At 46.9% G+C, this 27,404-nt stretch overlaps 1 protein-coding gene across 1 annotated transcript in view; it reads right to left on the reverse strand.

The window, feature by feature from the left end:
• LOC146866832 (disintegrin and metalloproteinase domain-containing protein 9-like) overlaps positions 1-27,404 on the reverse strand; it is a 762,935-nt gene that overhangs the window by 626,680 nt on the left and 108,851 nt on the right. The window contains exons 5-6 of the mRNA XM_085601842.1: positions 18,961-19,037; positions 17,649-17,868 (exon numbers count right to left, since the gene is read on the reverse strand). Coding sequence (XP_085457968.1) covers positions 17,649-17,868; positions 18,961-19,037 — 297 coding nt within the window. The remainder of the gene's footprint in view (positions 1-17,648; positions 17,869-18,960; positions 19,038-27,404) is intronic.

Genomic DNA, 27,404 nt, shown 5'->3' on the forward strand with positions numbered 1-27,404 from the left:
CAGGCGTTTGTCCCAATGCGTGTGCCTCAAAGCCATGCGCCAAGCCACCAGGACTGATCTGGTTATCAGCTGTATCGCTTTGGGTATGGGGCGACCATATAAGTATGCTTGTATTTGGGGGAATTCCATGTCCCTGAGCTCCATTTTATAGGCCGGATCAGACCAACCCCCGGTGAACCAATCGTGAATTACATGGAGCCGGGTGGCCTGGTAGTATAGGTGGAGATCGGTCATACCCATGCCTCTGTCGAAGGGTGCGATCCTGCATCGGGCGAGAGCAATACAGCGTCTCGGTCTGCCACATAGAAACCTCATGGCCAACCCATCTATCTCCCTAAACCAGCTGTGTGGGAGGTGAAAAGTGTTGTTTTGAATTATGTATAAGAAGCGCGGGAGGATCATCATTTTGAACAGCGCTATTCTCCAGAGTGGGTTAAGTGGCAAGGTTTGCCAGCGCTTGAGATCGGTTTTGGGTTTATGGACTAACGGGGTAATGTTCAATGCCCATTCCAACTCGGGAAGCAGAGCGACTCATATCCCTAAATATTTGAATGACTGTCTCCTGATGGGAATGGTGGACTGCCAGACGAAGCATCCCCTAGAGAAGTGGAGGGGCACAAGAGTTGATTTTGCCGGGTTGAGACGGAGGCCCGAGACATTCTCAAAGGCCTGGAGAACCTCAGGGCATCTAGGGCCAGAGCTGGCCGGGTCCGACAGGTAGAGCAGGACATCGTCCGCATACAGGGCAATTTTGTCAGTGTGGTGGTTTTCCCAAGTCCAGCCTTGAATCCGGTGGTCGGATCGAATGAGGCAGGCCAAGGGCTCCATTGCCAGCACACATAGAAGGGGCGAAAGGGGACATCCCTGTCTTGTGCCTCTCTGAATAGGGTAAGCCTTGGAGAGGGTTCTGTTGGTCAGTACCCTGGCCCTGGGGTTGGAGTAGAGGACCTGGACAAGGCGTCGGAATTGTTGTCCAAGACCCATCATCTGCAGGACGTCTTCCAAGTAATGCCAGTCCACCATGTCGAAGGCTTTTTCAAAGTCGACAAGAAGACGTGCGAGATAGGGTGTAAGGATCTGGCAGTTGGCTAGGGCCAGATGGAGGCATCTTAGGCAGTGTCAGGTGCTCCGTGCTGGCATGAAGCCACATTGATCCGAATGGACCATCTTATGAAGAAAGGGACGAAGTCGCTGGGCTAGGATTGTGGCATATATTTTTATCTCCATGTTGATAAGTGAAATTGGGCGATAGTCCGCGCAAAGAGGAGAGGGCGGTTGGGTCTTGGGAATCACGACAATAGTCGCCACGTCAGTCTCGGGAAGGAAAGATCTGACCTCAGCAATGTGTTGGTAGAGGTGTATGAGATGGGAAACCAGCAAGTCTTGGTAGGCCGCGTATCTTGTGGGAAGTAGTGGCACAATTCCACCTCTATCGCCTTCTTGATGTCTTTGTCCTGTAGAAACCATGCATTTAGCCTCCACATTGCCCGGGTTGTGCCTGGGCTTCCACCGAGGTGCAAGGATAGGGCTGAGTGGTCCGCGATTTCCTCGGGGAAGGATAGCTATATTAGATACCCAGTGGCAGTCCGGGGCAGGCAGGAGGATCAGCTCAACGCATGAATGCGTGTGGTGGGACGCTGAGGTATGAGTATATTGAGCACCTCGGGGATTCCAGACCCTCCAGACATCGCACACGCTGAGGGTGGCTGCCCAGTCTGTAAATTTCTTTGTATGGGCTAGCCTCGTTGGGGAAGGTATGCCGGTCGTGTCAAGTGCTGGTTGCATAACTGCATTGAAGTCACCCACACTCACCATCTGCCCCATGGGTAGGGAGGAGAGTGCGTCTGTGAGGTGCTGCAGGGTGGAGGTGAGCGTAGCAGGTGGGACATATATGGACACTAGGTTAAGGGTGTTCCCTTCTAGCTTCCCGGACACGATCACAAACCTGCCCTGGGGATCCGTCGCGATGTGGTCAGGAGTGAAGGGGAGTCCTCGCCGCATTAGGATTGCAACCCCTCGCGACCCACGTTCGAAGCCAGAATGCCACACCCTATCAAAACCGTACCATGCGAGGAAGAGGCATTGGGTCCCTAGAAGGTGGGTCTCCTGGAGCAGGAGTATGCCGGGCGCGTGGCGCTGGGTGTATTTGATGACCGCTGTTCTCTTGATGCGATCTAGTAGTCCGTTCACACTCCTGGACAGAATGTGAAGGGACCTACCCGGGGTAGACGACTGTATCGTTCTGGCGTGCTTGATGAGTGGGCCAAAGGGCAGTGGGCCCCAGTGGGGTATGGGCGATGCAATGCAAACGCATATTCGTGGTGCGCGGTGTGTGTTGTGTGGTTTTGAGGTGTCAGTTCGGTGAACAAGTGTAGATCGTCAGAAAAGGAGTCCATGTCAGATTCAAACCTAAAACTACCCAGAGGACAAAGGCCCGCCTCCCCCCGCCCTATACTTCCGGAACTGAAGCATCTGTGCCCTTAAAAAGAAAAGGTAGAAGGTAACAACAACAAGCTAAAGTGAAACGCCTAGCTGGGGACTGCTTGGTGATAGTGGACCCCTCCACATTATCGGATATATCAGTTTTCGTGGCATGCCTCAGAGTTTTGTGCTGTCCGTGGGATATATCTCTCCCTTCCTCATCCAATCAGGAGCTTTCGGAATTCAAAACTATGTTTTAAGTTGCTGTCCAGTCCTGGATGCTGTGCAGATCTTTTTAGTTTCCTTTTTATTGTCTGAGAAAAGGGTGAATCCTGTCAGTAGCCACAGTGCTCCCCCGAATTTAATATGCTTGTGAACAGTGTCTCCGATCTGTACATTATTTTGTTTCAAAAGAGGGTGTCATGTTCTCATGGCATATGGCCAGGTACAGGCTGGCAACTAGTAGATGGAAAGTGTAAGAAGATCTAGCAAGGCGGATGAGATTATGGGCGATTCGCCCAGTAGAGCAATTCCCATGGTTATCTCCCTGTGCCCCTAAGGCCAGTGGGACAGTGAAGTTATGAATATACTTTAGACATGCAATCATAACAGTTGGATTAATAGGTATTCACTCCTCAATACCAGACAAAGGTTTGCATTACTGTATAACATTACACATTTTAGTAGCATTGACCCATCAGACACATGCTGTCAGATTTCACTGAACCCCGGAGTCCAGAGGCTGTAAAGCCATTCATGGTACCGACGTGGGTGTTTCATTTGAAAGGACTGGAGTTTAGTAAGGCTATGTTTCAGCAGTGGATGCATAGCATGCTGAAGCTGGTTTGTGGTGCTCTCCGTTTACAAGATGATAGCCTGGTCATGAGCCCATTTTAAGGGACACAAGAGTTGGCTGGAGGAGGTTGAGGCATCCATAGACACACATTGTCAAAATGTTTGGCGACATGCACCCCAAAAAAGCAATTTGTTTCACAGAAACTAATGCGCACAACCTTTATATGAACACAGTGGGGACTGAACAGGAGATGTGTCTTTTTTCCACTGAACCACAAAACACCACGTCCAAAGATATCCCAGAACTAGTTTGCCCTCTTAACAAACCTGCACAAAATGTTAAGAGATTCGCAGGTAAAGGTAGGTGTCATCAACATAATGACGGGCCTTGGCATTGTTGTTGTCAAGTAGGGTAATAAAGGGTTCCATTCAGCCCAGTGAAATGTTCTTTTCAATAGTTGTTTACTTTCAGTAAGGAGACCGTGGGCAGGGAGAGGAGCCCAATCGGTCTTTCTGAGGTCAGTAGCTCATGTGAAAGGTCTGTTTTGGACACTTCATTTCAGTGAGATGATTTAGGAAAAGATTGTGGTCATTGCTGGGCTTTGTCATAGTCACAGTGAGATCAGAGGGACTAGAACTTCAGGAGTGAGGACCAATTTCTGGAGTTAGTTCAAACGCTGCCTGATAGAACTGATAATATCAGTGATAAGAGGTATAAGAGTGATGCGATCACAGGAGGTGCTGGAGGGTGCTTTAGTGCAGGAACAGCAGATGGCACTGATAGTGCTGGGATAGTGGTTTTATACGACCTTTTATAAAACTCTATTTCACTTGTTGTTTTATTGTTACATTTGCTCACCCCATGCTGACTGCGATTTCCATTGCTTCCTGTGGAAAACATTATTATAAAAGGCCATACATTTGAGGGTGAGACACGCACTTTTATAAGCCTCTAGAGATGCTGTCCGATTTTCTATCAATTTTATCTTTTCATCGTCGTCGCCACGCCGTCTGACATCAGACGCCCTTTAGTGATGAGTGGAGCGGAGTGAGGGGAGAGCTCCTAGCCTCACGCTCCAGGGCATTTTGAGCTTCTGCCCTCCATGTTCCCCGGCTCCAGGCAGGGATTTCGAGCAGGGAAGGGCAGAGCAGAGGAGCGGAGGAATGCAGCTGGGTGCTATGCGCTTTGGGGCTTTGAGCCCACATCACCGTCCTACGCTTCATACTACCAGAGGGGCCCAAATCTGTGCCTGCTTAGTGCCTGAAGTCTGTCTGGGCCAGAGGAGATCCAGTGGGGTGCCATGGCTCGTCTGCTGGAGAGTTGAACCTCTTCTGGCCCCTAGGGGAAAGGGGTCCCTGCTTGCCCTGGTCCCTGCAGTCCTTGAGCCTGTGAGCCACGAGCCAGCAGCCTCAGCATGTGGTTCTCCTCAGCGCCCAGCAGGAGAGTCTATTGGTGGAGGAGGTATTCACCTCTTTTCCTGAATCTTTCTTCTTTGGCCAGTTGCGGCACTCTTTTGCACCCATCCAGAAGGCAGGAGGCTGAGGCTGGAGCAGTATACCAGTACAGACAGCGGTGTTGTTGTTGGTGACCCAAGAGGTACTGGTGTGCTGGTGAGATGGTCAACTGGACTTTGTAATCTTGTGTCGCAGTGGTATTACAGAGTGCAGCAGAGGCTTAGGTTGTAGCCCCCCCCCCCCAGAAGTGTGGGGGCGGCCAGCATTTGGTTGGTGTGACTTGCCACCCTGGAGGAGAGCCTCCTCTCTGCACACATTTTTAACCATTGTTAGACCACTGATTGCATCTTGGAAGCCTGGACTTGGGCTGCACCCGTGCCTGCTGAGGGGGTTTGTGTAAGTTGCGTGAGAGTACAATTACTTTGAAGAAACTGTATTCCGGGTGAACAATTTCTTTATCCCCTAGGCAAAACCTAAAAGCAAGGAAATCATCTTGCAGCGCTAGAAGCTCTCAGCAACCGTTTTAAATCCCATCCAGCTATCACTGGGTTTTTTCAGAAACTGCCCAAAACTGCCTTTGAAGCGGTGACAGACAACTCTAGGCGTGGTTCTGCCATTTCACCACTTTTAGCTATGTCCTCTTCTCTGGGCCACGAATTACTTACAAAGGGCGGTATTGACACTGGGGCTTTGTTGGTTGGATGTGTTCAGGAGGGTTTGGTTCAGCGCCTCCTACTGTTCTTTCTGCATCTGCTGTGGAATCTTCTACTGCTGTTCAGTCATTGCCCTGCAATCTCTCCGATAGGTTTTTGAAAGACTGTTGTTTTCCAAGCTCATCTCTGGAGGGAGGCGACTGTGGGGGGCTATGTGTAGTCTCAGTTCCTGATGATCCTCTGAGAAGTGAAATCAGTGTTGTCGAAGTGTCAGTTGCCTGCAATCAGGCAGTGATTGGGGGAGATTTCACTCTCTCGGACATTAACATTGATGGGCATATGGAGGGTAGGGGAGGTTCCCCGATTGTGGTCCCTTGCTGAAATCATCAGACGAAGGGAGCTTAAGTAATTTTAATTCACCCTTCCAGCTCTCTGCCTCCATTTCTGCCTCCATTATATTGTAGTTCTACTCCCTTGGAGGGATCTCTTTCTGAGCTAGATCCCAACGTCTTCCTTCTGAACACGCAATTTAATACTGTAAATAGAGGGGAGGGTGCTCCATCTGATATTTTATCTTGCATTGAAAAAATCCTATTTTCATATTTATCTTTATTGGAAAAACTGTGCTAAGTATCAACCACCTATTGGAAATTATGTCTGCAATTTTGTTTGAAGTGCAGAATGTAAACACGTTTAGAATGGACAAGCATGATTTTTGAGACTCTTAGAAGATTAATTTGATTATATTAAATAGGAGAGCTCCTGGGGGTGAAGCAGCTTTATATACCTTTCACGCCCCCTCCACCCAGAGTCTACTGGATTATGTGGTAGTTTCCTTTCAAATGTTTGGGGTTTGTAAGAAACTCACTGTTTTCCATCTGAAAGAAGTGATCATTGAATAGTTGGTACAACTGTGGCCTTCAACATCCAGGATTTGGACTCTGGGAACCTTCTTCTGAGTATGATTGGTTATAATAAGTCAAATGGATTTTCTTTTTGGACAACCAAGAGTACGATTGCCTCTAGTCTTAAAATTAAGGGTGTTTGTGACGATCGGATGGGACTTGTTTGTGGTGATCAAATTCTTTTTTATGAATCCCATAAGGAAGAGTTTCATAAATTAAGCTCTAGTCCTGTTGGCCCCCAGTTGCCCAAAAAATTCAAGTCCTCACTAAAAGAAATAAATCAGTGTTAGAAATGGGGGTAGTTGGCAAGGGCTTGCACCTTTGTCCAAATAAGGACCCTTATTCCTAGTCAGGATAAGCGAGTTACACTCCTAAAATTACCCCTGCTCATCCCCTTGGTAGCTTGGCACGAGCAGTCAGGCTTATCTTAGAGGCAGTGTGTAAAGGGGTGAACAGGGCAGTGGCAGTACCCTGAGCCGTTTTATGTCTACCGGCTGCAGTCTTGTAAGAATTTAAAGCAGAGTTTTTATTTTTATTGGAGGCGATTATTGGGGTGTGATTTTAATTTACTATTGGGGCACTGTGAGCTTACCTGGGACTTGGATTGAGCGCTACTGCCTGGGCTCCATCTTGCCTCCTTCCCGCCCCGGTCCGACGCGGTAATTAGTACCGTTACGCGGAGGGCGGAGAAGGTTAGAGCCAGGCACTTCCGGGGGCGGTCAGCGGTCTAGGGGTTGGAAGCAGTAGCTATAACTGCACATGCTCCGGCAGCCGCGCAGCGGTGAACAGGGCAGTGGCAGTACCCTGAGCTGTTCTATGTCTACTGGCTGCAGTCTTGTAAGAATTTAAAGCAGAGTTTTTATTTTTATTGGAGGCAATTATTGGGGTGTGATTTTAATTTACTATTGGGGCACTGTGAGCTTACCTGGGACTTGGATTGAGCGTTACTGCCTGGGCTCCATCTTGCCTCCTTCCCGCCCCGGTCCGACGCGGTAATTAGTACCGTTGCACGGAGGGCGGAGAAGGTTAGAGCCAGGCACTTCCGGGGGTGGTCAGCGGTCTAGGGGTTGGAAGCAGTAGCTATAAGTGCACATGCTCCGGCGGCCGCGCAGCGGTGAACAGGGCAGTGGCAGTACCCTGAGCCGTTTTATGTCTACCGGCTGCAGTCTTGTAAGAATTTAAAGCAGAGTTTTTATTTTTATTGGAGGCGATTATTGGAGTGTGATTTTAATTTACTATTGGGGCACTGTGAGCTTACCTGGGACTTGGATTGAGCGCTACTGCCTGGGCTCCATCTTGCCTCCTTCCCGCCCCGGTCCGATGCGGTAATTAGTACCGTTGCGCGGAGGGCGGAGAAGGTTAGAGCCAGGCACTTCTGGGGGCGGTCAGCGGTCTAGGGGATGGAAGCAGTAGCTATAAGTGCACATGCTCCGGCGGCCACGCAGCGGTGAACAGGGCAATAGCAGTACACTGAGCCGTTTTATGTCTACGGGCTGCAGTCTTGTAAGAATTTAAAGCAGAGTTTTTATTTTTATTGGAGGCGATTATTGGAGTGTGATTTTAATTTACTATTGGGGCACTGTGAGCTTACCTGGGACTTGAATTGAGCGCTACTGCCTGGGCTCCATCTTGCCTCCTTCCCGCCCCGGTCCGACACGGTAATTAGTACCGTTGCGCAGAGGGCGGAGAAGGTTAGAGCCAGGCACTTCCGGGGTCGGTCAGCAGTCTAGGGGTTGGAAGCAGTAGCTATAAGTGCACATGCTCCAGCGGCCGCGCAGCGGGCGTGCCACCGGCGCGCCAAAGGCAAGCCCGTCTGCGCCCGTCCGCGGCCGACCGGAGCCTGGGGCCACCCCCCGGCTGTTTTAGTATTAAACTACGGTATAGCACCCAGGAACTGACTGCCCTCCGTCCCCAAACGGCGGAGATTTGTTTACATAGAATGCAAGGTGGAAGTTCTGCTAGGACTTGTAGGCATTGCTCCTTCAAGTTTAGTCTGGGGAAAGAGGGGAAGGAGGTATCGCCCATTTTGAGCTGCTGTCTGTTGAATTGCCGTTCACTTAGGAAACACAGATTAGAGATTCATGACCTACTTACTGATAGTCAGGCAGATGTAATGTTTCTCACCGAGACTTGGTTGGATCAGGACTCTGCTTCGGAGATCCTTGAGGCATTGCCGAGTGGTTATGTGATTAGGCGAATTGACAGGGACTCTGGCAGAGGAGGGGGTGTGGCAATCATCTTTAAACATGTCATCCAATGCCAACTCGAGCCTATTATTATTGCTGACAGTGAGGCCGGCCTTTTTACTATCACGGTGGCGAGTAACTGTATTGTAAAAGGTCTTCTGATCTATCGTCCTCCTGGATATCCCTCCCGCTTCTCATCGAGTTTGGTTGAATATCTTACTCAACCAGCCTTGCGCTACAATAAACTCCTTGTGTTAGGAGACCTCAACCTACATCTGGAAGATGCAAGGTGCGTGGCGGCTGAAGAGCTGCGCCAGGAATTACAACTGAGATTAACAGCTGTCTCTCCTACTCATCAGCAGGGCCATCTGCTTGATCCCAGTTTTACAAATTGGGATGAGGTAGTGGTCGGTCTGCCGCAGCCTATGATTTGGACGGATCATTACTTGGTCCCTTTTGATATGCGGCTGCCAAGGCCGAAGGTGCTGGAGAACTTGAAGGAGGGAATAACCTGTCGGAAATGGGCGGGTTTTTCCCCTGGCAAGTTCAATAGTGCCCTCTTGCAGGGGGGACCACCAGGGGGAAATGATGCTGACTGCGCTTGTTTAGATTTGGTAAGGAGGATAGGGGAAGTACTTGATAGTACGGCCCCCTGGTCACGGAAACTATTAGGTAGAGCTCAGAAATCTGCCCCTTGGTTCAATAGTGTTTTGAGAAAGGCCAAGGCAGACTGCAAATGAGCGGAAAGGCACTGGAGGAAGGACTTTTCCGCTCAAGGGAAGAGTGAGTATATAAAGCGATGCTGAAGGGCTACCATGGACTTATTAGGAAAACGAAGGCAGAGTATTATCTGGAAAGAATTGGGTCTACAGGCAACTCGACCAGGGAATTATCTTCCCTTGCTACAGTGGCAGCACCTGCAATAGGTTCAGTAGAGCTGTGTAACCAAATAGCAAATTTCTTTTCAGACAAGATGGAGAAAATTTATTTCACCTTTCCGGGCTCTGCCTCAGTAGACCAGGATATTTTGGATGAGATAGGGCCAGTAAATGAGGGTGAGGGACTAGATAGTTTTATGGTCCCCCGCCCCAGAAATGCTGATTAAAATCTGCCTGAGCGTGAAGTCGGGTTCTCCTAAAGATCAGGCCTCCCCAATAAGGCTTAGAGGGTGCATAGAAACATTGGAACCCTTTATTAGACACCTCGTGGAGGTCTCGTTCAGGACCAGCACAGTCCCAGGTTGTTGGAAGGAGGCAATGGTACTCCCTCTGCCAAAAAAACCTCACTTAGGTTTAGACCGCCTAGATAACCTGCGCCCAATCTCTCTTCTGCCTTACTTCGCTTAGATCGTGGAGAAAGTGGTGAATAAGCAACTCACGGCACATATTGGGAAATTTCACCTTTTACACCCTACCCAATCGGGCTTCCGAGAATGTCACTCGACAGAGTCTGCCCTGTTATTGGCCACAGAGACCAGTAGGCAATATGTGGATGCGGGTCAGACGGCGGCCTTGATCCTTTTGGATCTAAGTGCCGCCTTTGATACGGTTGCCCACCACACTCTAGTACATCGTTTGAAGAAGGGAGGTGTGTCAGGTTGGGCACTAAGCTGGATGGTTTCATTTTTGGTGGAGCGTAGTTTTCAGGTGAGGCAGGGCGCGTACTATTCTAGGGTCATCAGCTTGAAGCAGGGGGTACCAAAGGGTTCAATCCTTAGCCCGACCTTGTTCAATCTGAATGTGGCTCCCTTAGAGGAGATCGCGGATGGTTTTGGGATTAGGGTGGTATCCTATGCTGATGATACCCAGCTGGTGGTGTCCCTGACACAGGAACAGGACTCGGCAGCACCCAACTTTGTGGCATGTTTGCAAGAGCTAGCATCATGGATGGATAAGAACTGTCTGAAATTGAATGGTGATAAGACCGAGGTGCTGGTGGTGGGGAGAGCACCATCGGTGTGGTCGTCGGCTTTGTGGCCGCAGAGCCTGGGACCCACCCCTGTGCCTTGTGCCCAGGCTAAAAACCTGGGGGTATGGATGGATTCTAATCTCTCCTTTGAATACCAGACCAGACGGGTTGTGGGCGCCTGCTTTGGAGTTCTAAAGGGACTCCACAAAACCCTGGATATGCTGCCTATTGCAGCCAGGAAGACCTTAGTCCATGCCCTGGTGACATCACGCCTCGATTATGGTAATATCTTGTATCTGGGTGTAACAGGGAGATGTATGCGGAGCCTCCAGTGTGTGCAGAATGCAGCAGCTCGCCTGGTTCTGATGTGTCCTAGGAGAGCCCCTTCTAAGCCGGCTCTTGCCTCCCTCCACTGGTTACCGATTCAGGAACAAGTCTGGTTCAAGGAGTTGTGTGTCTGTCACCGCATTATTCATGGGACACCGCCAGTCTATTTACTGGACTTTCTCACCCCTCATGTTCCAACTCGCCGCTTGAGGTCTGAGGGGAGAGGGCTGGTATGTGTTCCGGTTGTAAAGAGAGCCAGGATGGGTGGTCGCTCCTTTCGCCTTTTGGCGGCTCAACTCTGGAATAAACTTCCACTGAGTCTCCGCTTGGAGCCCTCAGAGGACGTTTTTAGGAAAAATCTGAAGACTCATCTATTCCCCCCAGGTTAATGGTTCGGTAGCCTACTTTAGCGGCTCTCACCGTAGCGTGGGGACACACTGGCTGAGTGTAACCAGGCGCTTTATAAGTGCGAAATAAATAAATAAAAATAAAAGCATTTGCACATAACCAACAGTAATGCAGTGTAAGGACTACAAACGGACAACACACCAGTTTAGAAAAATATCCAATATTTTTATATACTTAAGACCAAAACGATAAAAATCCACAATACAGTACTTAAAAATCTTCAGTTATCAAAATAACCTTTTAAAACAGTTCCTTGATGTCGATAGCTCCGTCCGGGGCTATAATGGTGTTGTGAGCAAACAAATCCAAACAGTTCTGGCTGACCGCGGCGTTGCGGGCCAGCGGCGGTGCCGGGAAGACCTGCAAACAGTACCTTTCAGAAATGCAGGGCGTCAATGACCTCTCGTTGAGCTTCCGAACACACGGCGTCTGCAGGCGTCGGTTCCGGAGGTCGGTACAGGAGTCGTCTGGGCCCTCGAAGTCACACGTGTTGCAGATTGAACTCCTCTGTGTTGAAGTCAGGAGCGCTGGTGTCGGCAGGCGTTGGGTGCTGCGGTGCGAAGTGCAGCGGTGCGGCGTGCGTTGCCCTCAGGTCGTGGTGCAAGCAGCGGCTCGGTGGCGGCGTCAGATGGGATCGTCGGTGAGACCAGTGTCCCGTGTGAGATGAAGGCGGCACTCGTCACGGTGCTGGTAGGTCACGGTGCAAGCAGCGACGTCATGGTGGCTTGAGCGCTGTCAACGGCTGACGAACTGGAGTCGATAGCACCGGCATCAGTAGGCCAAGGCTGCGGTGCGGGATGTGGGCGGTGCGTCGTGTAACTTTACAAGTGGTGCCCTTAAACCACGGTGCAAGCAGCAGTGTCGATTCCAGCGTGGAGCGTTGTCGTCGGGGATACCAAGGTGTCATCGTGAAGTGAGGCGGTGCGGAGTCTGGTGCCCACAGGTCGCGGTGCGAGCAGCAGCAAGGTGGCGGCGTCAGCAGGTGTCGTCGGTGAGACCAGGGTTGCGGTGCCCTCTGTGGTGCCTTCGGGACACGGAGTCGGGAGCGGCGTCGTAGATAGCGTCGAGCTTGAAGTCTTTGTTGTTCCTGAGACTTCTTGAACAGGGGGCAAGCTCTACCTCAGGCCCTTGGAGAAACTCACAAAAGTAGATTGCTTAAAGTTCAGTCCAGTCCTTTCACTGCCCAAGACAGAAGCAGCCAGTGTAGGCCAACACAGCAAAGTGGTAGGTCCTCCTCGCAGCTTCTCCAGCTTGTCTTCTTGGCAGTCTCCTCGATCCAAAAGAGTTCTGAAATCTTGGGGTCTGGGCCCCAATATTTATACTAGCAAATCATTTGTCCTCTGCAGGCAGGAGGTCCTGTACCTAGTTCAAACCAGTTCTGGGTGCATTCTGCCAGTGTGCACCTTCTTCCTTTGTCAATGTGGGCCAGGGTCCTCAGACGCACCACAGGAGGTGGAGCCAGCATTGTGGAAGGCAGGCATAGCCCTATTCAGACTCATGTCCTACTCCTCCCACCCATCTACATGCAGATAGGTCTATTCAGCCCTGTGCTGACTAACCCTGTCTCCTGGAGCCTCCCCCAGCCCCTGTCACTCACAAACCAGACAGACAATACACAAGCTAGCAGAGGCAAGCTGGATGGTTAGGTAAAAAAATACCTACTTTCTAAAAGTGGTATTTTCAAACACAGAATGCTAAAGCCATCTTCACTAAAAGATGTATTTTATCATTCTGAGTTCAGGCATACTAAACTCGAATTTATACCATGCTCCCTGGGTCAGTTAGGATTATAGGATGTTATAATCAAACTGCCCAGTCTGGCCTATGGGGACAGGTAGCCTTGCCATAGTGAAAAACGAAATTGGTTGTAATTCACTATCAGGACATGCCACACACTACAGGGCATGTCCTACCTTTCACATACAATGCACCATGCCCATGGGGGTACCCTGGGCCTATCTTAGGGGTGACTAACATGTACAAAAGAGAAGGTTTAGGGACTGGTATGTGGGTGCACTTACCAAGTCAACGTGGCAGCCCCAGGCTGCACACAGGCTCTGCAATGGCAGGCCAGAGTTACACTTTACGGGCTGTTTGGTGGGTGGCACAATCCAGTGCTGCAGCCCACCAACAGCATTTGATTTATGGGCCCTGGCACTCGCAGTGCACTTTACTAGGGACTGACACATAAATCAAATAGGCCAATCATGGAAACACCAATCCATAATACATTTTAGACGGAGAGCATATGCACTTTAGCACTGACTGGCAGTGGTAAAGTGCCCAGAGTCCTAAAAACCAACACAAACAGGTCAGGAAAAAATAGGGGAAAGAAGCAAAAAGTTTAGGGATAACCCTACAAAAAGGGCCATCTCCAACAATCAGGAAATACATTTACTAATACGAAAACATTTGCTGTTTTCTTTAGGCTTTCAGTGTGAAATTTACTGTCTTAAACGGTTACGTTGTTGCAAACTCCTTGAAAGTAGAAGGGAACATGATTCAAAATGGATCAATCTAAGAGAGCTGCAAGGGCTAAAGACACCAGGAAGTATGGCGTTTGATCGCTGAATACTGTGACTCCAGTATACAGGCACTGGCAATCCAGATTCCTGAAAATGGTTGGGTGGACTATATTTCCGAGTTGTATGCAATTAATACCAAGTTAGCCTTCCCACGAATCTTGGTGTGGATGAGGTGTTATACTTGCTGTATGGTGCCCCCACTGTGGATAGGATAGTGGCGTTTAAAAAGAATGCCACAACTTCTGGAGCATTGGAGCCTGGAGAGGTTCCCGTGGCTGTTATCAAAAGGGAGGCTGTAGCTTGGGAATCTTTCCTTGCCCCGCTGTTGAATTATTGTTATTGTTCTGGGAGAATCCCCTAGTCATGGAAGGAGAGTGTCATTGTCCTGCTGTATAAGAAGGGCCCTAAGTTCTCCCCAGCAAGTTTTAATCAGATAGCCTTGCTGGATGCTTCTGGCAAATTATTTGCTAAGAGCATTTTCTGTCATTTACAGCAATGGGCTCAAGATCAGAACATCATACCCCCCGAATAAGCCGATTTCAGGAGGAATAACAGTACACTGGATAAATACGCCTTTTCTCAAGGTATGTCAATATATATATTCTTTGATTTCTCAGTTTGATGGAGTCGATTGTCAAATGCTGTGTAGGAAGCTTCTCCTTCTGGGTTGTCCACACCACCTCTTGGGACTTACGGAGTTACACAAGGATACTTGATGTCAAATTCTAATGGAAGGGGTGCAGGGTTGATCCCGCAAGCTCAAAACACATAATAGTCTTCAGCAAGGCTGTCTGTTGGCTCTCTTCTGTTTTCTTATATATTTGGGTGACACCGCCCCCCCCAGAATTGGCACGATATCCATTGGCTCCTTATTGTATGCCAATGATGTAGCTATTTTAGACATAACGCCTATTGGTCTACAACGTCACCTAGAAGCTCTGCCAAAGTATGCTGAAGCCCATTTTTTGAAGATCCATATTTCTAAAAGCAAAGTTCTGATCTTTCGTAAGAATGGGTCAAGACTTAGAAGTAGTTTTCAATGGTATTTGGGTACTGATAAACTTAAAAAGTGAAGTTGTATCTTTCTCCCTGGAAGGTTTTCTCCAAGAATTAGTGGGATGTTGAACACATGAAGCTCTGTGTGAGCACAGACGTCTCACAGGCTAATGCCCTGTATAGACTTTATACAATTTGTGGGAGATGTACATTTTGGGCATGTCTTGTCTGTTTACAGGGCCAAAATCCCCTTATCTTTGTGCTATGCTTGTGATGTGTTGGATTTGAGTTATTAGCATTCTTTTGAAGGGACTGAAGGCCAAATTATTTGTCAAAAGTGCAATTTGAATACTCTTGCAGCCCCCATGTCATGGACCTAGAGCTTGGTTTACTATCCTCATACTCCTTTTTCCTGGCTGCTGTATTGAGGTGGGGAAGAGCTCTCCTAGATGGAGAGGAGGGAACATTAAAGGCAGCTTTTAGGGTTGAAATGTTCTCCCTGTTGAAAGAACGGTGCACGTTCTTTAGGTCTTTGAGCAGGAAATGTTTGGGCTTAATTTGAATATCGATTCTTTTATGCCCAAGTCTGCTTTGAAGAGCCTAATACAGGGCTCTGTGTCCAAAATGAGCTTAGCCAGAGACATTGCTCTAAGCTAGTTTAATCTGCAAAATCAGATGATGTGTGAGAACAATCAAGGGAAATAAAGCGTAGCCATATCTAGTATGGATTCTGTCCCATGGGATCAGAAGGTTCATCCTACTGCAACGATTGGATTTGCTCCGTTTACGTTTGATTACTGGCACAAAATTCTAAAAAAGTTAGGACCTTAACCACATATTATTTGTGTGACTTGTGTTGCAGAATGTTCATCGTCATTTTTTAAGGCCTATGTTTATTAAATCTAACGTCCTCTGCCAGGGAGGCCCATACATTTGTTTTGGTTCCATCTGAATGAAATACCTTGTAATAAGATTTACACGTTTTAAAAAAAAAATCATATTTATTAGGGCATCTGTTGCAACTCTTTGACATGCGATATTGGTACATTCTTATTCTGTGTAGGTATGCTGCCATTTTTTAGGTTGTATTCATAATATTGTATTATGTATTATTTGCACTTTGCATATTGCACCACGCATGTTGCACTTTATAAAGGTTTGAATATGAAGTTTTTGAATAAGCTCTATATGTGCCTTATCTGGTTCCCTGTTGTCTTTTGGGAATAAGTGAACATAAAATGCCTTTAGTGCAACATGAATCGAAATATGATGTATTATGGTGCTATGCATGTTGTCACTCTATAAAGAATAGTTACTGTCATTCTCACATGATAGATGCAACAGATTGGTGGTTTTAATATCTTTTTAATTGTGGATCTTAATATGTATAATGCATTGTTGCTTTATCATTTGTGTCGATTAAGTGGACCTCAGTAGAAGTTCCCTATCATAATAAAGTTAAATTGATAATTGATTTTCTATTGATTTGCTACACATTCTGGACTTAGTTAATTTTCCAAACTTGCTCATTGTTACATTTAAGATCCATAACGGAAATTGTTTTCTGAACTTTCTGAATGATTTATTGAACCTAACTATATTTTTGGCTTCAGTATTGCACTTTTATATTTTAATAAACTTCAATTTTTTCTAATTGACTGATCTCAAACTCCCTTTTTGAATTAGCCTTATTTATTGACTGTATTTGAAATGCTGTTTTGAATTTTGTCTTTAGGGACATATTGCCTCATCTATTCTTGAGGACAACACCGTGCCCGGCCTCGCATTGGGCGCTTTGTTTCAATCGTACAGATCATGCAGTACTAAGCTGGGGCAGATGACTTTCAGAATTGTTAAAACTGAGTGAGATGAGAAGAGGATGGCTCTGACCTCTAGGGTCCCGGGAAGGAAGATTCAAGAGGTTTAGCTGCAGATAAACGTAGTCTGTTGGAATATTGCTTAGCATAAAAGCTAATACACTCAAATGAGGGAGAATGTGGCAATGTCTCAGTAACATTAACAAAAGTGACTGCATTATGAGGACGAAACCTATCATGTTTTACTGTGAGAATCACAGCACTCAATACCACAATAGTATCTTAGTTCAAGAGAGACTTTCAACGGATCATGAGTGTTAAGGTTACAATGTACCAAGTTTGACTGAAGAGGCATGCAAGCACAGCAGTTTTATACTCCTTGCCATGTATAAGTATTTTAGGATGAATATTTATTTCTTTAGTAATAGCTGCCATGGGGTAACGGAGGGTTAAAACAGAGAAAGTGAAAAAATTAACTGTACAGCGAGCTCCTCCCACTGCCAGGAGCATAATATAAGCACAGATAGATTAGATCAGCTATCCTGTATTATTACGTTTCTGTAATGGACAGAGCGAGTGGAGGTCGGATAGACAATCAAGAGATGTCTGACATGTATAATTAATTGCCAAGTATACGCTGAATAAGTGTCTGACAGCAAAGGAGATGATTACCTATGTGTGCTAACAAACAATTCACAAATATTTACAATTAGACACGTTTTGCCTACAAGCAATATGCACATGCACAGTATGGGCAGCGGCATGACTAAACTAACAAAGAAAACATTTATGTTGGCGAATTAACAGAATTTTAATGCATACGTTATCATAGAGCAGACCACAAGTGGCTGCCTGCCTGGTTCACACAGAGCAGACCACAAGTGGCTGCCTGCCTGGTTCACACAGAGCAGACCACAAGTGGCTGCCTGCCTGGTTCACACAGAACAGACCACAAGTGGCTGCCTGCCTGGTTGTTATAATCAGGCAGATGGCGAAGTGCAATTTGTGATTAGGAGAGTTGAGTGAGCTGACCTGCCAGCCGCCAGATAAAACAGGGTTAACATATATAGATATCTGATAACTTTAAAAAAAGAACATTTATTACTGAGTTTATTCATGCAAGCAATAATTTGTTAGTGAATTCTTTCATTATTCATTCATTTCTCACACACATATTTCCCATTCTTGATTAGTACATTAGACATCTTCATTGAAATGCACAGGGCTGACTCCCAGCTCTGATATCACATACCCTATAGAGATGCTGTCTGTTGAAGTCAGTATAAGAACTGTTTATTTCTTGGAAGAAGCTATTCACAGTGTCCTGCTGCCATCCGTCATCAGAATTCATCACCCCACATACAGAGGGCTCCTTCTGTACATCCTCTAGCTTGTACAGAAGGTGTTCACCTAGTGTTGACTTCTCCATCGGCTCAATCCCATAGCCCTGATCCCCAATGTGAATTACTCCCCTGAAAGAAAGAAGGAACACTAGGGTGAGACAATGGCCGCATCTGCGTTCTTTCTTTTTCCAGCACTTACAGATTCTTCTAATCTCTTGACTAAGTTCAGGAAGGTGGCTCATATCATTCTGTGTGATTACTTTGTGAGATTCTAATGCTTTAGTTTAGGAGGAGAATATGTTCCAAGTGGGCTGGGGGGCTGGGTGGGCTCACTAATAAAACAAATAGGTCTTTAAGGGCTCTTGTTCATGATCTCCAAGGCAAGGATCCAATCCACACCATTACGTGACAGTCCATCAGAGCCCAGATACAAGGTAATATGTAATTTAGGAAATTACGTGATCCTAGTCCAACCATCCACAAACCATTGATCACTTGAAAAGAGCCCACGCTAGAGGCGGGGCACTGCCAGGAAAAAAATGCTTTGGGGACCACTCTATCTCTGGTGACTTCAAAGAATCCAAGTAAATTTGTTCTTCCCAGGTGGCCCAACTACACGAGTCTTCAGTCGCCTGCTGGTCTACACACTTGCCCCACACATATCCAAAAACAATAACAGAAAAAAATATAAACACTCTGGGGTCCAGTAGTGGTGATGTGGTCATGTCACATTAAATCTATTGCATAGATAGCGTCAGACCCCTTTTGTATGGTGCCTCTTCAAGCCCTCCACTCATCGTCTGTGACTCCCCTTTGCATGTGTCCTGAAGAGGGTTGTGTGTCAAACTGAGACTCTCGTAAAGTATTCTCTGTGTGTCCTGTCAGAATCTCCTTATGTGGATTTTCATAATCCCCTCGATTTCCTCCACATGCGTAGGTATGTGCCTACTCAGAATTCCTCTGTGCACATCCTGAGTCTTCCTATGTGTCTCTCCTCAGACTCCTCGCTCCCCTTGTGGATCTCTTCAGACACATCATGAGTGCCTCTTCAATTTCCCTACCTATATCCTGAAATGGTCTCATCTATAGGGCTACTGAGATCACTCCAGGAGCACGGCTGATGGTTAAATCATCATATCTTACAGCAATGATATCCCTAAGTATCACAGTGGCTTTACAGTATCACTACAACACTCCAGAATCCAATCCAAGGTACAGTACCTGAGTCCATGGCATGTACTCAGAGCAACCATTGACATTTCCACTCCTTCAACATGTCCATGGTAATAACAGTGTGTCTGCAATGAAAAAAAACAAGCAGTTACTCGATTGTTGATTGTAGTTTGTCTCAAATTCAATAGAAAAGGCGTGATAACTCATTCCGGGTCACAACAATGTACTGCTATACCAAAGGGGTCAGAGTACACTACATAGTGGCTAAGCATTGTGAACAAAGTTGTGTACAGTGGTATCCCACACAGAACATTAAGCACTGATATGCATATAAATATATACATGGTCACCAATGTATAGCTATAGTTAGGAGCATATTTCCATAGGAAACAGATTTTTTGGGTTGCTAATAACTTTGGCACTGTTTGACAAATCTTCAACAAACTTTCCAAAACAAAGGTTCATCCACGTCAGCTCGTTCCTGGAAAGATTTAGGGTTATCCATCAAATGGGGGCTAAGATTACTAATGCAATTTTCCACAGGAAAACTGAACAGTGATACAGGAAAAATTGCTGAAAGGAATTAAACCAAATTTAGCAGAAAGCTAGACGTTTCTCCAGAAAGTGAGCTTTTTGTTATTTGGTGTAAATCCGTTCAGTATTTTTTGTGGAATTTAGGTTCAAAATGTATGCATAAATAGAGACGCTGCAGTATAGCTTCTCTGGAAAATCAAAAGATTATATTTGATTGGCAGACTCACATCAACAAAAGTGTCTGGCAGCCATTTTAGCATTTGGAGACTCAGTACCTGTTTCCTTAAAAAAGAAATCATATAGGAGGCAGGGTAGGAATATGCTAACTCCCCTTGGCCTGCTGGGGAGGAGGGTTTCAAAGAGAGAATTCCTTTGGGGCTAAAAATATATTAAAATTAATTAATTGTGGATTCGTGCAGGATCTGTGGATGGTCCACAGTAAACGTATTTTAAAACAGCCCTTATAATATTCTATTATTCACCATGAGTGTATTCAAATTGGAGCATCCTTATCTGGAATATGACCTTTTGTTCTAGCTGAGATAAGTAAAAACTTATTTTAAATGAATTTTGGGAGTGTGCTTGCAGGTAAGGTTCTGTTTATATGAGAGAGATACATGTAGCCGTGAGCATGTGTTTCTTTGTATGAGTATGTGTAAGCGAGTGAAAGGGAGTGAGAGTCAGTGACAGGCAGTGTGTGAGATTGTCTGGGAAAGAAAAAGGAATGAGTGTAAGAGAGCCTTAGAGAGAGTGAGAATGTGGTGTCCTCAGTGCTTAATTTGTGCCGGTGCTTTCCGGTGCTTAGCACCGGCACTTATTTATCAGGGCCGGGTCTACATAATACCACGCGTCTGCAACTATGACTCTGCACGACACGTCATATGTCAGGCAATGTAAATGTGGGTAGACTAGAGACTACTACATTCAGTATCTAAAACTAATTTACCTCCGGCTCAGACTCGCGCGCGCAGACCGCCCGACTCATTTTATTTATTTATTTCAAAGACGATGCGATGCGCATTTCAAATGTGTTTTAGGCGGCAGGCGGCGGGTGGCGGGCTGCGGCCGTAGGCGTTGCTGTCAATGGGAAGGCTGGGAGACACTCATTGGGCAGGGGGCTGTATTGTGAGTGATGAGCTGTGCGTGCGTAGATTTTTTTCTAAGTGCCCCGCCCCAGGCGCACCCGCACGCACCGTCCCCGCCGTCGAGTTTAATTTTTTTGCATATTTATATAGCGCAAACTCGACCCGAAGGTATTGGAGCGCTGTACTAAATGAGCACAGTATTTACATTACATATTCAGGCACGGGGAGATGAAGTGTTTTGCCCCGTATCACAGGATGTGAACGTGACCCCGAGGCTCGAACCCTGGTTTCCTGCACCCAGGATGTGGACGCGACCCCGAGGCTCGAACCCTGGTTTCCTGCACCAGAGGCGGCAGCTCCAGCCGACGGACTACAGCCTCTCCCCAGTCGAGTGCAGGCAGTAGCAGGCCTAGGCTGCCTATTGAATAAAGGCAGGGAGGCCAGTGCCCGGCTGCCCACCACCAACAGCAGTATCTGTAAGTAGAAATGCTGCTTTTTTGGGGGGTGAGAGCGTGAAGGGTGGTGTCACACTGTCTGCAAAGGTCACCGGCGTGGTAGGCTAGCTCCGGCTCGGCAATGAAGTCCGGTGTAATGGGCTTAATCTTTAGAGGCCCTGCAACGGCCTCTGTTGCCCTTCATCCAGCCTTCTCCTGTCCGGGCCGGGCAGTGGCAGACTACGTTATGGTTGAATAGTTTGTCTGACTCCGCACTTGCATTTACTTGGTCACACTGTTTGCACCTTCTTGCATACACGAGAGAGATTATCACTCTGTCAGCAACTTAATTCTTAGAATCTGTGCAGCAACATCCGACCGTGATTGAGAGGACAAAAGGTGACAGAATGTAGTGGTGCCCCAGGCCCACACATTTAGGAAATTCTCCCTTGATAATTCTAGTTTCACTGTGCCCTAGTTTGTGATGTCTGGGAAAAAAAGTGAAACCGGCTTGATAGATTTATTGAAGCTGGAAGAGACCGCTTTACTCTGTGGCCCAGGGGCTTCCAAAACATCGCCACGAGCCCCATGCCTTTGACAGCGTGAAACTTACTTGTTATTCCGGGGTCTCAAGACATGGATGAATTGGGTGGGGGCCTCACTGAAAGCTTGTATAAGTTTATTACACTTCCTCTTGGAAACAGAACAAAAACAAGCATTTGCAATGCAATAGGTCTCGCATTTATACGAGTTTGAGCTATTGGCATTGTAAATGACAATGCCTTTTATTTATGTTTTAAAAACCCACACATAAATAAAAGGCATTGCCATTTATAGTGCCAATAGCTCAAACTCTTAACAACTGCGAGACCTATTGCATTGCAAATGCTTGTTTTCTTAGCCATGCAGGGTATATTCCTGTCCCGAATGTATGACGATACAATGCGTGGTGTTACCATGTGCAAGGTAACAACGACCGCGTTGTTACCACACGTGGCATTACATCGCAAGTCGTTTCAACGACTTTCGCTAGGTGGCGCGCTGGACTTAGGAATAGTGTAAATTACTATTCCTACTCCAGTTAACGCAACAGCAGGGTAGGTGTTGGATTTAAAATCCAACACATTTCCTGGTGTTGCACGCCACTTAGCGCTGGTCGGTGAAACTACTTGCGATGTAATGCCACGCGTGGTAACAACACGGTTGTTGTAACGACCGCGTTGTCAACCCTGGTGGTATTGCCAGCGTTGTAAACCCTGTCTCCCTCCCGTCCCATATGTAGGATTCTGTCAGTCGTTGGGAGTCTACCAAGCACCAATTGGGGTGGGCAAGGGGGGCAACAGGAGGTTCTGCATGATGAAGAGAATCTTTGTTAACAATGTCCTTTTTACTGTTGCTATTCTGTCCACCCAGGAAAGATCTCCAGCACTTCAGGAAAGGAGAAGTCTGGTAAACAGAGTGCTCAGGAATTGGTTTGGACTGGGCAAAGGCCCCTCTGCATTCAGAGGACAAAGGATTTCTGGGTATAAATTTTGGGACCCTGATCCCAAGAATTTAGATCACTTTTGGAACAGGAAGAAACCTTTACTGAGGAGCGGAACCTAAAGAAACTGAGGAGAGACTATCCCTAAGCTGAAGTGCTGCTTGGGGGATTGGCCTGCAGTGGTTTGCCTGACTGCCAAAGGAAGGAGAAGAGACTTTGTGTGCTTATTTCAACTTGTAAGGATCTCCAAGGGCTTGGAACAGAGCTTGCCTCCTGCTGAAGTCTCAGGGACAACAGACTTCAACCCCCAGCTCCTCAGAGTTCTTTGGGAGTGCCTGCTGCTGTTTTGGGCCTTCTGAGGGACTGCGTGTCGCAAGGAGCTGGAAGCGCGACTCAACGAAGCCGAAGCGTGTCGCCGTCGCTACTGCTGCCATCGCACTTCTGAAGAAGGGTGTCGCCGCTGGAGTTGTCGCACTCCACCGCATCGAGAGAAGAGTCTCGCAACGAGGAAGAAGCGTGTCGCCATCGCTGTTGCTGCCGTTGCACTTCTGAACAAGGGTGTCACCACTGGAACTGTCGCATTGCACCGCATCGGAGAAAGCGCCTCACATCCCCGAGAAGCGCGCCGCTGTCGGAGTCGGAGCTTCTGCCGTCGCATTTCTGAACAAGGATGTTGCCGCTGTAGTTGTCGCATCGTGCGGAAGCTTTACGCATCGTGGGAGAAGAGTTGGAGCTGTTGCCATCGCACTTCTGAACAAGGGTGTCGCCGCTGCAGTCTACGCATCGAACCGACAACTTCTCGCATCCCCGGAGAAGCGTGCCGCATCTGGAAGATCTTCACCTCTTTATTTTTTTGCACCAGAAATTTGCTGCATTTCCATCGCTGCGATGTTGCTTGTCGTGGAAGCGCAATGCAAGGTAAGGTACATTGACGCAAAGTGTCGCATCTTAAGAACTGAACTGAACTAAGCTAAAAACTACCATCTTAAAGTAATACTATTGTGTATTTTTGTCGTTTATGGTCCTGTGGTAAATCTATATAAAGTGTACGTATTTTTTATATAAAACCTGTGTGGTGTCCATTTGTAGTGTTGTCACTGGGTTGCTGCACGTGGTCACAAATGCTTTATACACTGCCTCTGAGATAAGCCTGTCTGCTCGTGCCAAGCTACCAATGGGGTGAGCAGTGGTTATTTTAGGAGTGTACCCCCTTACCCTGACTAGAGGCAAGGGTCCCTATTTGTCACAAGTACCTACCTGTGCCAACTAGAGACTCACAAATCTAACATCATGGAGTAGATTTATGTGGCGTTAATTATGTGGTATGGAGTGGAGTGTAATTTTGTTGTGTGGCATGAAATTTATGTGGTGAACTGTGTGGTGTGGCATTGTGTGGAACTGTGTGGCATGGTGTGGAATTATGCGAGTGTAAATCTGAGGCACGTTACGGAGTTGAATTTTTCCGAGTGTAAATATGTCTTTTGGAGCTGAGTGGATGTGTGTGAAGTGTAATTATGTGGTGTGAAGTGTAATTATGTAGGTTGGAGTGTACTTTTGTGTAATGTTATTATATGGATTTGAAATCTGTTGGATGGAGTGTAATTGAACTATCTTGCAAGGGGTGGTATTATGTGAAGTGGAATTCTGTGGCATGGAGCGGAGTGGACATTTTTGGAGTTGAATTTGATGGATTGCCATTATGTGGCCTATAGTATAATGATGCAGAGTATAAATGTGTGGTTTGGAATAATGAGATGTTTAAATGCGTTGTGTAGTGGAATGATGTGCTGTTCATTTGTGTATTGTGGAATTGTAAGGCACTTAATTGTGTGGCGTTGTGTTGAATTACGTGGAGTTGAATGCTTGTTGTCTTCATAAGCCATGCGAGTGAGTGCGCAGTGTGAATCAGCCGGCTAAATTGTCCAGTGATATATGCAGGCCTTAGATTGTGTTGACTTGGAATGTGCTATGGCCAGAGTTACCAACTTTGAAATTGGGGAAGTAAGTTCAAGTCTTAGTATCGCCTCCATATCCTGTGAATCTCACATGACTGCATGTGGTCAGTGTGTGGGTGGGGGGTGGCCCTGTCCTTAACAGTGTAGTTAGTGCCCTCTTGGCCAGCTGTTTTAAACCACCAAGACTGATGCTACATTGCATCACTGTGAGAGATCAGTGGCCTTCCTTTCGTCCCCTCTGAAACAAAGGATTCACTCAGCAGAGAAATGCTTTATTGCAATAACTAAAGAATAAATAAAAATTGTGAGCTGATTTTTGTTTGGCACCTACTGTGTGCTGTAGCACCTCTCTTCCAGTAATCTGTCTCTTCCTAATGCTGGTGAGGTGGATGAATTTGAATCCGCACCGCATGGGCTCCAGCTGGAGCTGTGGATCGCATTCCAGTGCACTGGCGTCGATGCAGTCCAGAGGAGTAAATGAAGCATTGCATAGGCAGATGAGAGAGGAATGCAGTGGGGGGGAAGCAGTGGGGGTGAGAAGGGAGACAGTATAGTGGAAGTAGAGAGGGGAAGCAGGAGAGGAAAGGAGTGGTGGGTAAGAAGCAGCGGGGGTGGAGCTTAGGGTGGCAGGAGATAGAAACAGAAGGGAAACCATACACAGTCCATTTTATTCCACTGCTACTGTACGGTTAAGATCAGACAGTATTAAAACGTGTTACATTCACAACATTGCGAAACTTCTTTCTGTTTTAAAACACCTCGCGAAGCGCTTTGCAACCGTTATGAAGAATAAGCGAGCCTTGTTGTGTTGCAAATGTGGATTAACACAGAGAAAATGCAAATGTGGATTAACACAGAGAAAATGTACACACACTGAGAAAGCTTATACCATGGGTCTTTTGAAAATACACTACACAGAAAGGGCACCAGGTATCCAGCACGACTGCAACTGCGAGATTTTACAAAAATCCTCATGGTAGGAGAAACAAAATGTATGGAAGATTACATATTAACCACCTTTGGCGTTGCAAGTTATACATCTACAAATAGTTATCTGCCATCACGTTAAAGGGAAGACCCAACGAACACTGGTAGTTGTTTTTTGAGTTCCTGTTTACTAGTAACCTGAAAGTTGCCCGGCCATGTTTACAACTAAGTAGCATTCTTCCTGTCCCTACAGCTGAGCAACCTATTCATATCAACAGAAAAGCACAGCAGGGCAGTGATCTGAAACTGTGTGGGAATCACTGCTGGTCTTGCTGTTGTCACGCAGTAAACTGTTAATGGCGGTCGCGCCCTTGACACGCAGCAAAATATGAATTGGAATCTTGAGAGTTTGTGGGATCTGTTCAATGAGGCGCTGCATTTGTGTTTACTGAGCATTTCAAAGGCGACAGCCAAACGCGGCAGTGGTCGGTGATCTTTTGTGACGAGCGGCGGTTCATTGAGGGATAAATACAAGCACATCAAATATCCCTAAGAGTGCACGGCTTATCAGAGCGCAGGAGGCTTGGTGTCTGCTGTCAGCTGTAGGCACGCAGTATCGTGCAGGCGGTGGGGGCAGAGGCAAAGGGAGATTAAACAAGGGCTGGGCGAGAAGGGAGGGGGGAATGTGAGCAACAGAGGAGCCCGCAAAAGTGAAAGTGATCGTGTTTACGATCCCCACGGAGGAAAGACACATGGCGCTGCGCGCGTGCACGTTCACGTGCACTGTAGCTTTAGGCCACGGCAGCACTTTGAGAAGCCCAGATATAAAATGTCTCTTCGAGCCTTTGGCTCGCGAGACCTAATAAATATATAGAGATGAAGAGGCCAAAGTTCACACAGGAGAGGCTGAGCTTTGCAAAAGGGAAGGGAGCACCTTTTCACGGGCTCCCTTTCCAATGTGTCACATTTGTTAGAAAATGCTAATGCCATCATGCAAGAAGGGGCTAGAGAAGCATGCCCTCGTGAGAAGATGCAGTGATCACATTCTTTCCCTGCTCATTTCACTTCCTAAAATTCAGGGACAAAAAAAACACACAACTGTTATCTGTAGCACTGTTTTAGTTTGGATTTTTAGAAAAGACAAGGTCAGCTGCTGTGCAACTTAAGCAGTTTGTGTGCCTCTGACCTTTGTATGTTCATGGATCTTTGTGCGAACATTTAGGATTTTAAACTGTTTTGCTCCTGGCAAATATGTTTTAACTTAGCAGTATTTTGTTACTGTTTATGATTGACTACCTTTAAAGCACGCAAAATCAACCAAGTGAAAAAATATCTATGAATCAAATACACTAAGTTTAAAAAAATGGCATGGTTAGGACCAAAATGTAATTTGCATGACTGTCCATGTGCCCTGCCAGACCTGCATGCCCGACCTGCATTCCTGGGTTTCTGACTTTTGTCATGACACACACTAATCCCATGTGTGTAAATTGCCTGAGGAACAATATTTTGACAATAATAGGTTCTGGACCCGGTCCTGAACCGGGAGGGGTGCACCAAGCAGACTGTCCCTATCGTGGGTTTACTAGTTTCCTGCCTCAAGCGAGTGCGAAAATGGCAGCATACCATGATTGGTGAGGTACAGTACCCCTCACAGGTACAGTAGCAGGTCTGTACCTGTGAGGGGTGAATACATACTTGAAGCTCAGTCGTGTGAAGTTCTGCTGCTCGCGATGACTCTGGAGTCCTGAAAACAACATTCTATGCTTTGTGCATGTTTGTATATGTGTGTAGGTTGTTGTGCATCTGTTGTTTTCGATGTTATAGGATGCCATGCACAAGTGATACAAGACCACAAGTTAGGGTGCCCAGAGCATCGAGACGCGCTTCTTGCACTCCCAACGTTATTTATGGCCCTGGAGAGCCCTACTGGGTGTATGTCAATTCATGCTCACAATGTCCCGATGCCTTAAAAGTATACACCTCGGCTCGATCAGACCGCTGACGTGCGTTCTGTCACTGAAAAATCCCAAAAACAGACCAGTTTGTAGGCACAACATTAACATAAAGCAAA

Source organism: Triturus cristatus, chromosome 1_2 (assembly GCF_964204655.1).
Source record: "Triturus cristatus chromosome 1_2, aTriCri1.1, whole genome shotgun sequence".
In the NCBI taxonomy this organism is placed as follows: Eukaryota; Metazoa; Chordata; class Amphibia; order Caudata; family Salamandridae; genus Triturus; species Triturus cristatus.